Source organism: Xiphophorus maculatus, chromosome 20 (genome assembly GCF_002775205.1).
Source record: "Xiphophorus maculatus strain JP 163 A chromosome 20, X_maculatus-5.0-male, whole genome shotgun sequence".
In the NCBI taxonomy this organism is placed as follows: Eukaryota; Metazoa; Chordata; class Actinopteri; order Cyprinodontiformes; family Poeciliidae; genus Xiphophorus; species Xiphophorus maculatus.
The window spans coordinates 21,476,409-21,489,093 of record NC_036462.1 but is presented as its reverse complement, the minus strand read 5'-3'; the positions used below and the strand labels follow the sequence as shown (position 1 = coordinate 21,489,093).

At 37.8% G+C, this 12,685-nt stretch overlaps 2 protein-coding genes and 1 long non-coding RNA gene across 3 annotated transcripts; 2 read left to right on the top strand and 1 right to left on the bottom strand.

Moving 5' to 3' along the window:
* Window positions 1–356: 356 nt before the first annotated feature.
* Window positions 357–10,851, bottom strand: LOC111605868 (insulin-like growth factor-binding protein 3). Its single transcript, XM_023325248.1, has 4 exons — window positions 10,523–10,851; window positions 9,951–9,979; window positions 9,745–9,864; window positions 357–1,438 (listed from the first exon to the last, which is right to left on the bottom strand). Exons 1-4 carry the CDS (start codon window positions 10,845–10,847, stop codon window positions 1,334–1,336), a joined length of 579 nt encoding a protein of 192 aa, XP_023181016.1. The 5' UTR covers window positions 10,848–10,851; the 3' UTR covers window positions 357–1,333.
* Window positions 5,120–6,603, top strand: LOC111605867 (piggyBac transposable element-derived protein 3-like). Its single transcript, XM_023325247.1, has 2 exons — window positions 5,120–5,454; window positions 5,563–6,603. Exons 1-2 carry the CDS (start codon window positions 5,262–5,264, stop codon window positions 6,039–6,041), a joined length of 672 nt encoding a protein of 223 aa, XP_023181015.1. The 5' UTR covers window positions 5,120–5,261; the 3' UTR covers window positions 6,042–6,603.
* On the top strand, window positions 8,059–8,657 carry LOC111605869. Its single transcript, XR_002751872.1, has 3 exons — window positions 8,059–8,206; window positions 8,290–8,402; window positions 8,475–8,657. It is a non-coding gene; the product is annotated as an uncharacterized LOC111605869 (long non-coding RNA).
* Window positions 10,852–12,685: the final 1,834 nt, after the last annotated feature.

Sequence of the window (12,685 nt, the reverse complement as noted above, 5' to 3'; positions counted from 1 at the left end):
TATACTTCTCTTATAATGTGTTACTCTTCTCAATTTGCTCCTTTTTAAAATCCGGTTCATACAAATGATGAGCCAGATTAGGATGATATTAAGCTCGGTCTAGATATTACTTACATGAATTGATCCACAGTTGTGCAGTTTTCAATACATCAAATATGCATCAGAGTAATAATTTTGAATTGTGGTTCAAAACTCTCTTATTAAATATTGATGTTTTAATATTTTTTATTATGTTCTCGTGGTATTTGTGCTTTCTTTCACTTAATCTCCTTCTCATCAGTATGTGCTCTTTTAGATTATCTTGTAGCCTCAGACGTTATCAGTAAGTGTTCTGACTCTTCTTAGAAAGGACAGATAACACTTTCCCGTATGTTAAAGTCCAATACAAGATCCTGTCTCAAAAGATATGTGTATCATTCATAAAGAAATAAAATTGTCAATTGTATTGCAGCCAATTATAATGCTGCAAGAAATGCTACAGGAAACACAAGTAGCCCAAAGGTATTTAATAATTTTTTAGGCAGCTAGTTGACTTCTTTATCATGAGTCCATTTGTTTATGCAGAAAAAAAGAATACATTTTTTTTGTACAATATTTTACTTCACAAGAATACATTACACAAAAAGCAGTTTGTCAAGGACATTATTGTAATACTACCTAAAATTATCAATCATCATCACCAATATTAAAAGTCACTGATGTTATAAATAAAAAACATTCAGGTTGCTAAGTTCCCTCAAAGGAGTCCTAGTGTTTGCTTTTATATGTAACACTAACATAATGAACAATTTAGCATAAATAGACGTTTAAACAGTCACATAAATATGGCGACATGTTATATATGCAGCAGGTACTTTTAAAAAAGAGTGGTTTCGAAGGAAAGTAAGGAGGAGCATACTGAAAATATGTAAATGTCATAGAACCTGAACACAGTCGTAAAAGAGTTTGTAATTTCTCATTACTAGCTTGTGAATGTTATGTGACTGATTTCTGGACGTTTTAATTTGCTTATAAAAGTGTTAAAGGTTTTTGGCTGAATTTGTGGCACTCGGTTCATAATTGACATGCTTTCATTCTGTATTTAATTTTAGCTGGATTACTTTTAGTTGCAGTCCGATCTCCATTGAATGTGCAATGCAGCTGAAAGCGAAAGAATCAAATCAGCACAATCTGAGTGTATTCAGCAGAGGGCGTCAGGAGACAAAGTTTGATCATCACGCATCTCCTCGCAAGAGATGCGTAATGATCTGCTTTCTGACAGAAATGTAACGTATGAAAGGCGAGTTCGGGTTTTAGTCCGATGTTCCTTCATCTGTGACGTCTTTCCTGCTCCTCAGCAAATCACGTTGCCCTGTTGTTTAGTCTTCGGTGGGACGGGGAGGCCGTTCTCGTCCACACACCAACACTTTCCACGCTGCTTCCCCAGAGACGACCAGCACTGCACATAAAGAGCAAATGAGCAAGAATCAGTGCTTAATCAAAAACACCTTGTTTCTGTAGGACTACGTTCAACCTTTAAAGCTTAATATTATTTCAAAATAATATATCTGGGATATGGGGTTGAAGTTACTGATGTCAGAGGAATCACATTTTACACTAGAAGATTTAAAGGCTTTTAAAAAAGTGTATTGCAGCACCACATGGTGTAGCTGTGGAGGCTATTAGTTGGAGTTCAGTCTGGGGTTCAGGTCATGACCCCAGCAGCTTTGCTGTATATCTTCCCTTCTTCTCTACCACTTTTCTGTCTGATGACTGACAATCTTATAAAATCTTATAAAAAGGAATATGTGTATGACTGTATACAAATCACTGACTTAAGTTTTTTATGAAAAGATAAGTCCATCTAAAATAAGAAAAAGTAGAATTAGTATGAGGCAGGTTGTTCAGGAAATGACTTTGTTTTTGAGCTACATAATATGGGAGTGGGAGGAGGGCAAGTCGTTCATTTTTTTTGCTCCGCCTGGGACCTATGGACGCAAAATTGCTCTTTCATCATAAATATATAAACATTTTTTTTTATTAATGGCATTCAGCTCTGGAATTGTCAGCAACATTCATTTTAATCAGCTCTATTTCTTTAGTAGAGTTTTTTTGTTGTGGTTTTTTTTTTTTCAAATAGTTCCCTGGCACACCCAGAAACATGCAGATCTGAGCATGGCAAAATTATGATTTAATCAAGATGCAGTGATAGTGTATTTAAAATGGGGCAATGGTTATTTTTATTTAGTTTAGAAGTCATGAAAACAACTGGAAGAAAACAACAAAAAAAAAAAACATAAATGGAACTTCACCCCAAAATATACAGCCTGGCTACATGTTTAGCAATTAGCATCAATGTAGCCAAAACTACGCAAAAAAAATCTCCAGGGACACAGGAGGGGTACACTGTAAAAAAAGTCAGTAAATTTACGGTAAAAAACTGTAAAAAACCAACAGTGTTTGACCGTCGTATCCAAAAACATGGCATTACCGTAGAAATTACATGGAACTACCGTAAGTCGAAACTGCAAAGAAAGTCAGTAAATTTACGGTAAGAAATTGTAAAATGCCAGCAGTTACTGACCAGAATATTCACAGCATTATACTGCCGTAGAAAATACATGGCATTATCATAACTGAATAAACATATATCCTAAATAATTGTGACAGTCACGAATGTAGAAAATACAGAAATATAGTGTAAAAATATAAGTAATTGTAAAGTTCTTAAAAAATTGTAATATTGCCAGCAGTTAATTACCCTAAACTTAACAGTAGCAATCAGCCAAAATTACAAATTTTGCTGATGTTTAGATCTACAATGTAAAAGCGTAAACAAGACTGCAAAATAATTTTTTACAAAGAACAGAATGCTGGTGTGATATTTTGGTTTCTTTTTTAATAATGCCTTTAATACACCAAACTGAAATCTCAGCAGTAGACCAGGCATCGATCTGGCGATCCACCGATTGCAAAGCAAACTCCTACAGCCAACGCCACCATCATTTATGAGAGCATTTGATCATTAACATTAAGAGAACTGTATGTTAGCCCCTCTTGCTTGAATGAAGCTGAAGTTGGTTTCCAATTGCTGCTTCCAATTTGGGAAATGGCTAAAGGGCAATTCCACCTAATTTTTCACTGCAATCAGCATCTTTAATTTACTCTAGCTAAAAAACTACAACACCTAGACTCTTCAAATCTGGACTAGATTATTCTCAACTCATATCAGAATATTTAAAACCAAGTGTGGGATTTGTAAAACCTTTATCTGATTTGTGAAACTTCAATAAAGAACAATTCTAGTGTTATCCAAAATCATACAAGTTGTAAAGTCACCCATCATTGAAGTTTCACAAATCCCACACTTGGTTTTGAATATTGTGCTATTAGTAGAGAATAGTCTAGAGCAGGGGTCCCCAAACTTTTTCCTGCGAGGGCCACATAGCTGTTCCTTTCTCTGCTCGGGGGCCGGTCTTAGTTTTTGGAGAAAGATACCTTAGAAACTTATTGTCGGCGGGGGGGGGGGGGGGGGGGGCTGTTCTGTCTTTGAAACTGTCGACGGGGGGGGGTGGGGGGGGTGGGGGGGGGGGGGGGGGGGGGGGGGGTTGCTGACTACGACACATTCGCGGTCGCTTTTAGATAGATTTTTACCCAGAATGGAAATGGAAAAAACCGTGAGTGAAACGGTGACTGGGACTGACTAGTATATATTTGAGGGAAAGTTAGTTTAACATCTGCTCAAGAGCCCCCTGGTGGTTGAAGAGAAATCCACAAACCAGAAAATACAATATATGAAAAAATACACTGAATGCTCTCTGGTATGAGGAGGCGGGCCAGATCCGGCATTGCCAGACCAAATGACGCAGGCCGTAGTTTGGGGACCCCTGGTCTAGAGAGTTTTTCATTTTGTAATTGTGATAAATAGTAGGGTTTACAGTAAATGGAGACTGTTCTTTGTCATGTAAACAAATAATTATCTAGTTTGCATTGCTGCTTGATCCTTCAGCATCAGCAGCAAGATTCTTTTAACTCTGTTCCTGTAGTGGTGTCCTGAACTCAACACAGTAAAGTCACTGTGCTAACTAAGGTTGCTAACTAGGGTGCTGAGAGCCCAGTAGGCCTGGTCCTTGTCAAGATGCTGCTACTGTCTTTGAAATCAAATTTCTGCTATTTTTGCACGTTCAGGAGGAGAAGGGCAACACATCACAGGTGAGTCCCTTTCACGGTTTCAACTGAAGTTAGCTAACTTTAACCAACTGACAAAGAAATGTGTAGTTTCTGAGCCATGCTGTTTATGTACATGCACTGCAGCTAGATATTTTTACTATATGGAACATTTAATCTTCACAGATGCAACACTTCCATTAATGTTTCTGTAGGAACGGCTGCATAGATTATATTTCTGGTCTACTTCAGACTACATGTGCTTAAAGTTATTGTTAATGGCAGAAGCAACTTTTTCCAAGTTTGGTTCAATAATTAATTTGAATTACTTTGAGTGTGAAATGTTCATGCATGCAAGTTAAATCTCTGAAGAACATGTTAGCTTTTGTTTCAATACTTTGGTAATACTTAGAAGTATAAAGCTTGGCATCAGAGATATTATTTAATATTTTCCTTTGACCTCTTGACTCTCACACCCAAAATACTTGCACTAAAGTCACTGGGTCCATGACAGTTGAAGGATTTGAAGATAAGAGAATTTAAATATTAATATTTTACAGCTTTTCTCAGTTTGGGTGCATCTCTCAGAACAGAATTGAAATTCTTAAAACTACCTGTTCAATCTTCAAATTACTGTGTCACTTCTGCACATCAAAAAAATTAGTTTTGCAAGTTTTGCTTTTGTACATCATGTAGCTGGTTATGTACACTTCTATGCTTTTATAATTGTAATTTGCTTTTATCGTCTTGATCAAAATATGTTAACCCTCCTGTTGTCCTCGGGTCAAAATGACCCGCCACTGTGTTAAACCCCCCCCCCCCCAAACAATCCCCTAAATGTAATTTTTTTAACTTGAGATTTTAAGACTTTTCCTAGATTGGCCCAGACAATAGAAAAAGTTCAGTGTTGCTTTTATTCTCATTTCCATGTAAGCTGTACAAAAAAAGGTACAAAGATGGTCTTCAGGTCAAAATGACCCGTGAGGCAAATGGAGTTGAAATCAAGGTCACAGAGTTATTTACAAACCATAAAATGTTACAAAGTTTTAGTTGTGTCTCAGATCAATCAGTAGCAGAAGTGAGCAGAGAGTGGAAGGCCAATTTTCCGAGCCACAATGCCAGTCAAACTCTTTCACACCTACTCAAGACTGATGCGATTTGATGACCGTGAATCAAGACCAGCAAGACGTATGACAGACAAACTTGCAGCCATAAGAGAGGTATGGGACAAGTGGGTGGAGCGGTTGCCCTACCTCTACAATCCAGAGCCTGATGTAACAGTGGATGAGCAACTGGTTCCATTTAGAGGTAATCTGTTTTCATATTTGTAATAAAAGTGATTTTCACTATTGATTTCTTTGACTGTTTTCTGTGACACTGATACTAATCACTGATGCTAATGTCTTTTGTCCAAAGGTTGTTGTCCTTTCCGGCAGTATATGCCCAGCAAGCCAGCAAAATATGGGATCAAGTCATGGGTGGCTTCTGAATCAAGCTATGCTTGGAAAATGCAAGTCTATACTGGGAAGTCAACCAGTGGATGCCCAGAGAAGAACCAGGGGTTGCGAGTTGTGCTTGATGTGACAGAGGGACTGAGGGGTCACAATGTGACATGTGACAATTTCTTCAACTCTTATGAACTCGGACAGCAGCTCCTGAAGAGGAAGATCACCATGGTTGGTACAGTTCAAAAGAACAAGCCTGAGCTCCCACCTGCACTGCTTGGGTCAAAGGAGAGAGAGGTCTTCTCCTCAAAGTTTGCCTTCACACCCACCACCACTCTAGTTTCCTACCTCCCAAAGAAAAACAAGAATGTAGTTCTTCTGAGCACACTGCACAAAGACGGCGACATTAGTGACCGTGAGGACAGGAAGCCAATCATCATCCTGGAATAAAACCGAAACAAAGGAGGTGTGGACAACCTAGATAAGGTGATTGGAGCATATAGCTGCAGAAGAATGACTGCCCGCTGGCCCCTGGTCATCTTCCACAACATCATTGATGTGTCCTCCTACAATGCCTTTGTGATTTGGATAGAGATCAACCCAACCTGGATGTCTCATAAGCACAACAAGAAGAGGGTGTTCCTGGAGCAGCTAGGAAAGGCACTTGTAACTCCACTCATTGAAAGAAGGAAGCATGTCCCCCACACAGAAGCCTCAGCAGCAGTTGTGAAAGCTATTCAGAGTGCAGCAGCTCCTGATCAACCTGAGGATCCATCTACCACAGCCACTTCCTCAGCTAAGCCAAGTAAGAGGAAGAGATGTCAGTTCTGCCCTCAGACTGTAAAACACATACTGTGTGCTGCAGGTGTAAGAAATATATCTGCAAAGGCTGTGCACTTGCATACTGCCCTACATGTGCCAATTAGTTGAATGGGTTATGTTATTTTTCATATTTTTGTATTGTACATCCTCTTGTTCACTGGAGAAAAGTAAAAGAAAATTAGTCACTGTGATGAATAAAAATGCATTCGAAACTCATTTTGCACATTTTTTTTCTTAAGCTATAGAAATTCAAGTGGAGAGGGAAAAGTCAAGTATTCACACATTTTGTGGTGAGTGACAATATACAAGATAGAATTTGGTGTTTAAAATTCAATTAAGCTGCTTATATTGGGGGTTTATTGAAGACGGGTCATTTTGACCCGGAGGATAAAGGGTGTATACAGAAAATGAGGACAACAGGACAACAACGTGTCTGTGTTGAATTCTCAACTTCCAAAATAGCATCAGTTCATTGTGTAAGTCTTAACATGCATAAGTCTTAAAGTTGTCATAATGTGAATCATATATTAATTAATTTATATTCTATTATTTTCTAAATCTGTCCTGAATTGGTAAATTGCTCCCAAGTGAGTCCTGAGTTTCTCTAACAGGTCAGTGTATGAACCATTAGCTCAACCAACGATCAACCAGTTTTCTGAAACAGATTGGAGGTGCATCTTGTGAACCATCAGTTGGCAACATTATGCTCTATATAGTCAGAAGACAACACAATGTTACATGTCTGAGAACTGATGAACAAGTATCTGGGCAGAGTGAACAGCCAGAGAGAAGAAGAGGAGTGAGGCTGAGGAGGAAATAGTTGGGAGGAAAGCAGAAGAAGAGTCAGAAGAGGCTGAGGACATCTGCCAGTTTCCATCAGTCCAACATCAGGACATGGCTGAGACCCACAACATGATGCTGATGGAGGTCCTCCCACCCTACTGTTCATTCCTTAACCCCACTGAGGAAAAAAGATTCCTCAGTGGAGTTAAGGAACAAAGTGACTATGGAAATTAAAATGTAATGTAATTTCTACAGCACTGTACAGTTTTCCTTGAGGAGATTGTCCTGTGGCTCCTTTTCTACTTTTTTTGTTCTCTGCATTTCTGTCTTTTTCTTTCTGAATCACCATGGCATGGTCCATGAATAAATTATAGCAAAAGCGTAAATCAGTGTTTCTCAATCCTGGTCTTCAGCGTCACCCTGTCCTGCAGGTTTAGGTATTTCCCTTCTGCCACACACCTGAATTGTATCTCTGGATGATTAACAAGCTTCTGCAGTACTTGATTGTCATCCAATCATTTGAATCAGCTGTTCTGGAGTAGAGGCACATCTAAAACATGCAGAGCAGGGGGGCGTTGAGGACCAGGGTTGAGAAACACTGGCGTAAATGATCCTTTTGTAGTCTCTTCTCATGACTAATCGATTTGACTGTCTTATCTGTACATAGAGAGACTATAACTTATTATTTTGAGTCACTGATATGTTAACAGACAGGATTTTAAGAGCTGAACTAAGGATTTTGAAAGCAAACAAATGCTATTTTTCCTGTTTCTACAAATTGTTTTGAGAAATGCGCTTACTGTTTTGTAAATGCCAACAATGACTCGAGAAATGCACCAAAAGTGACTGAGAAAAACTAACCTAGCATAAATTGTCTCAGCTGTATCAATTTGTTTGCCTGTATGAAAAGTGTTCACATTTACAGCTTTGTTTCTGCTAGCTTGCAGGAAATGTAACTTACATAAATGGTTGAAGACAACCTATTGGCCTTCATGAGACTCAGATAAATGGTGAGTATCTATTTCATAAATTGCCTAAAACAGTTATATTTGTTTTTATTTGTTTTTTGTTTGTGTATTTTGTCTGGTTGCAGACCAGAGGATCACACCTGTTGACAACAAACAAAGGTTTAACTACTGAATTTTCAGTCAGAAATGATCACACCACCTGGTTGAAGTACCTGTGTCCATATGCAAGTCAACAAAGGTGAAACAAACATTTAAGCGAATAAGATGTTCATGTAGTGCATCTTTCTAACTTTTTCTTTTTGTTTTCCAGCAGAGAGGAAACACCCGATTGACAACATGCGAGTCTCAATTTCAACCTGTGACTGGGAAGACTACAACCATCCTGAGCAACGTCTGATCTCAGCGACTTGTGACTCTCAACCCAGAACAAGAATCCTTTTATCACCATTTTGTCTTCTACAATATGTTATCTCTTATGTGGACACATACTGTTTGTTTTGTTTTTGTTTTCCAGATCTCAGTAATACCGTGAGGAAACTGGACATAAAATAGAATCAGTTCTTTTTTTAACTTGACTTTTTAAATAGAAATTGTTTCTTTAAGTGGATTACTCGTAATCTGTATTTTTGTTTAATTAGAAATTATTTTCTTTATAACTTTCTGTATAGAAATGCTTGACAAGTTACACTTCCTTGGTTGTTGTACTATAATTTGTATGGTAAAATTCTGGTAGGAACAGAGACCAGTAATTTACCATAAGTTTTTTTTGGGGGGGAGGGTTTACAATAAAATGTCAATATATCATACAGTCTGGATGTGTTTTTCACTCATGTAGATATTATGCCTCAGTCAGCATGACCGTATTTACTACGGCAAAACCACATTTTATTTTTTTTAAAATATTTTAGGAAGTACGGTATTTTACCGTATATTAAAAATACGGTAAAATCCTGCATGTACAAAATACGGTGAAAAACTGGCAGCTGTGGTTGCCAGAATTTTACCGTATATTAAAAATACGGTAAAATCCTGCATTTACAAAATACGGTGACAAACTGGCAGCTGTGGTTGCCAGAATTTTACCGTATTTCAAAAATACGGTAAAATCCTGCATTTAGCAAATACGGTAAAAAACTGGCAGCTGTGGTTGCCAGAATTTTACCGTATTTTAGAATTACGGTAAAAAACTGGCAGCTTTGGTTGCCAGAATTTTACCGTATTTTAGAAATACGGTAAAAAACTGGCAGTTTTGGTTGCCAGACTTTTACCGTATAAAGACGGTAAACTTCTGGCAACTCAGCTGCCAGTTTTATACCGTAAAATGAGGCCGTTTTTTTTTACAGTGTAGGAAAACAGACAAGTTCAATTTTACTTTCTATTGCCATTAATGCACAGTTTTCTGACTTGTCTCTTAATCATCATAATACATCCACCTGGCCAGATATTATCCTTTCAGGTGAGTCAACCAAATACAATAATACGTGTGTAGTTTGTCTAATACAAACTAAATATCATTAGTTTAAATACGTGGAATGAAAGTTGAATTTTCTTACATGGTTTTTCTTTATTTAGAGTCCTACCTGCTTCCTTTTGTAGAAACCACTTTTATCACAGTTGGGTATGTAGATATCATGATGGGACTTAAATAAATGGGCATCAAGACCTTGGATGACTTTCATTAGGAGTTTGCGACAGGGAGCCTGCAGGAAGAGACGAATACATGTAGCGTTAACAGTGTACGATAAACAGTTTACAGTTTGCTGAAATAGATATAGATCATTTTTACCTCATTGGGTTCCTCAGTTGGCGCTGGTTCTACGGTCAGACAAATGGAAATACAACAGACATTATTTACTTTGCTAAAGTTCCAAAAGGAAATGTTCAAGTAGCTATTGTGCATCCTTTTGTTCCATGTTTAACTTGTGGCACACAAAAAGCAGTCAGATTGATAAAATCCACATCTGTGGAAAAGTAATGAAAAGTTACAATGAAAGTGTTTTCTGACCATTCAACACAGAAATTGTATTCCTGCCTACAATGCTATCCAATCACATCCAAAGTGGTGTGAAACTGGTAATTTTCCAAAACCACTAAACCAAAGTTACTCATTCATCCACTCAGCCCTGCAACAAACCTTATTGAAGCACCATCAGCTGATGATGTGCACAGAGCTTCAGACTAATTAAACGCATTTTACTTCACAAAACACATAACTCCCAGCAACAACATGAATAAAAAAATACCTAACATTTGAAATGACACTGAAATCCGTAGAGGAGAGCTGTATACATATATAGAGGGTCCAGTCGACAGATGAGGCAGAGAAAGTCATTAATAAAGCAGCTCTGTATGCCTTACCTGCAGGGTAGACCTGTGGAGTCGGTGTGGTGCTGCTGACATTGCTGCAGACTCCTCTGCCCTCCAGCAGGGCACGAAGGGGCCTCGGCTCATCCTGGGGAGGCTCACAGCGCAGACCCGGGGCACAGTTCAGAGTGTAGACGCCGCACGGCTCCCCAGGAGCCAGAGAGGCCACGTTCAAACCCACGGGCTTTCCTGTGCAGGTTGGACATCCTCTTGATGGTGTGGTCAGGATGCTTGACAGAGCAACATCCCGGACGAGCAGTATCAAGATGTTTACATACAGCAGCATCTTGATTTGAAGGCTTTCCATAAGTAATTTCATCCTAATAGAGGCTACGACTACGTTTCTGTAAAGATGTCCTGTAGTCAGAAATTTTTAACTCCTCTGACTGCGGTCTCTCCGTCTATAATAGCTGGGTATAATTTCCTTCTGCCAAGACAGTGATGATAAGGCAGACAGGCACTACTGGCAGCACCTTTTAAGGAGCCTCCAGCAGCGAGTAAAGGTATATGGGAGGGAACGAGATGGAGAATGTTAGATTTTCCTCTCATTTTCACGCAGCTGAGCACACCCCCAGTTTGACAGGACACACACACACAAAGACTCACACACGTTCAACCAGTTTGTTGTCTGTCAGCATGGAGAACTGTAGTGTTTTCAACACTGGCATAAATCACAGGTAATCACAGTGTTTAACGCTCCATTGCTCTGACTTTTCCCCATCTGGAGAGTCATTTATTTACGGAGACAATGCCTGAATGTGGTAGACCAGGCCAGTGAGCCAGAACCCAGTCTACCCAGTGACTGAATGAATATTTAGCATCAGTAATACTTTAGATCTCTTACTTTTAAAAAGTAAGAGATCTAAAGTTCAAACATGACTTCTGTGAAATTAAAACAAAACGAGAAGAAAAAAAGTTTTAGGCTTTGGCTTAATAATGTAGTTTAATTATTTAGATTTACATTTTAAGATTAAATTTGGAAAAATGTGCAGAAAGGTCCCCTTAAAGTCAGAATTTAAAGATCACACTATAGAAGTTTCTTCCTAACCCTAAAGCCACAAATCCAATATGACTAAAATGTGTTATAGTGATATTTGCAATAGTTACACAATTTACATTTCTGGTGGTTTTTATTACATTAAATATTTTGCACAAAATGCACAAAGTACCTTTTTTGTACAGGTTTTTCTTTTAGTGTTTTAATGTATAAAATGCAGACACATGCACTGCTGTTAGCTTGTATTGTCAGTTGGTTAATTGATGGTGCTTGATGATCATTTCACCACCTTGGTACTGGAGTAGTTCTGCAGTTCTGATGTTTCATTTGATCAGTGGATTCGGATCCAACAAGAAAATAGATGGTACAATATTTTTTTAGTTGATAACACACAGCTAAAATAAATAAGATTTAAGCTCTTGGTTGCCATTTAGTCCATTATTTCAATGAAAAATAAACTCATATGCCACAGTTTAAAAGCATGGATGTTTTTATTTATTTATTTTTTTAAGTTCTAAAGAACTTTAGCGAAATATACATACAAAATTGGCAAATAGATCATTTGAACTGAAGCCAACAATTAATAAATCTTACTGGTTTTCTGACTTGGAAATTATTGTTACTCCAAGATCCAAATTCCTACTTAACATGTAGGTAGAAGATGCTCAAACTAGTCCAGCTTTAGTTTTTTTGGGGATAAGCGCCAAATTAAACTGTTATTTGTTTCATATTTTCCTTTTAAACAGTGTAATACTAAAATTTACTCCGATTACCACTAATCGTAACCCAGGTTCCACCAGTAGTATTTATATTGGAGAACAAATGGCTTCAGATCTTGTAGTTGGAATAGACACATTTGTCAACCAGATTACAAGTTAATTTATAAAAGCATTTATCATATTATAGTCACTACAGACATTAATTTATAAAAACAACCATGGAAACAATATTAGAAATCCTGCAAGTTAAATTGCGTCATTTGATTTTTGACATAAAAAGGTATTAATTTCAAGAGAGCAGAACAATTTTATTCTGACACGTTTCAGTATACAGTTTGTGATGTTTTTCTTTAATAACAGTATCCTGAATGATTTCACAGCATTTCAAACTTGGTTGCAGTTTGTGAGGAAATGACTTGTCAAGGTGTGTCGCTAAATGCT

What these genes read in the sequence shown, in the direction of transcription:
- LOC111605867 (XM_023325247.1), top strand. Translation starts at nt 5,262, where the DNA reads ATGCCAGTCAAACTCTTTCACACCTACTCAAGACTGATGCGATTTGAT. An exon ending in GCAACTGGTTCCATTTAGAG is followed by an intron (nt 5,455 to 5,562) that starts GTAATCTGTTTT and finishes TTTTGTCCAAAG; the next exon opens with GTTGTTGTCCTTTCCGGCAG.
- LOC111605868 (XM_023325248.1), bottom strand. Translation starts at nt 10,847, where the DNA reads ATGAAATTACTTATGGAAAGCCTTCAAATCAAGATGCTGCTGTATGTA. An exon ending in CAACTGAGGAACCCAATGAG is followed by an intron (nt 9,865 to 9,950) that starts GTAAAAATGATC and finishes CTCTTCCTGCAG; the next exon opens with GCTCCCTGTCGCAAACTCCT. An exon ending in GTTTCTACAAAAGGAAGCAG is followed by an intron (nt 1,439 to 9,744) that starts GTAGGACTCTAA and finishes CTTTATGTGCAG; the next exon opens with TGCTGGTCGTCTCTGGGGAA.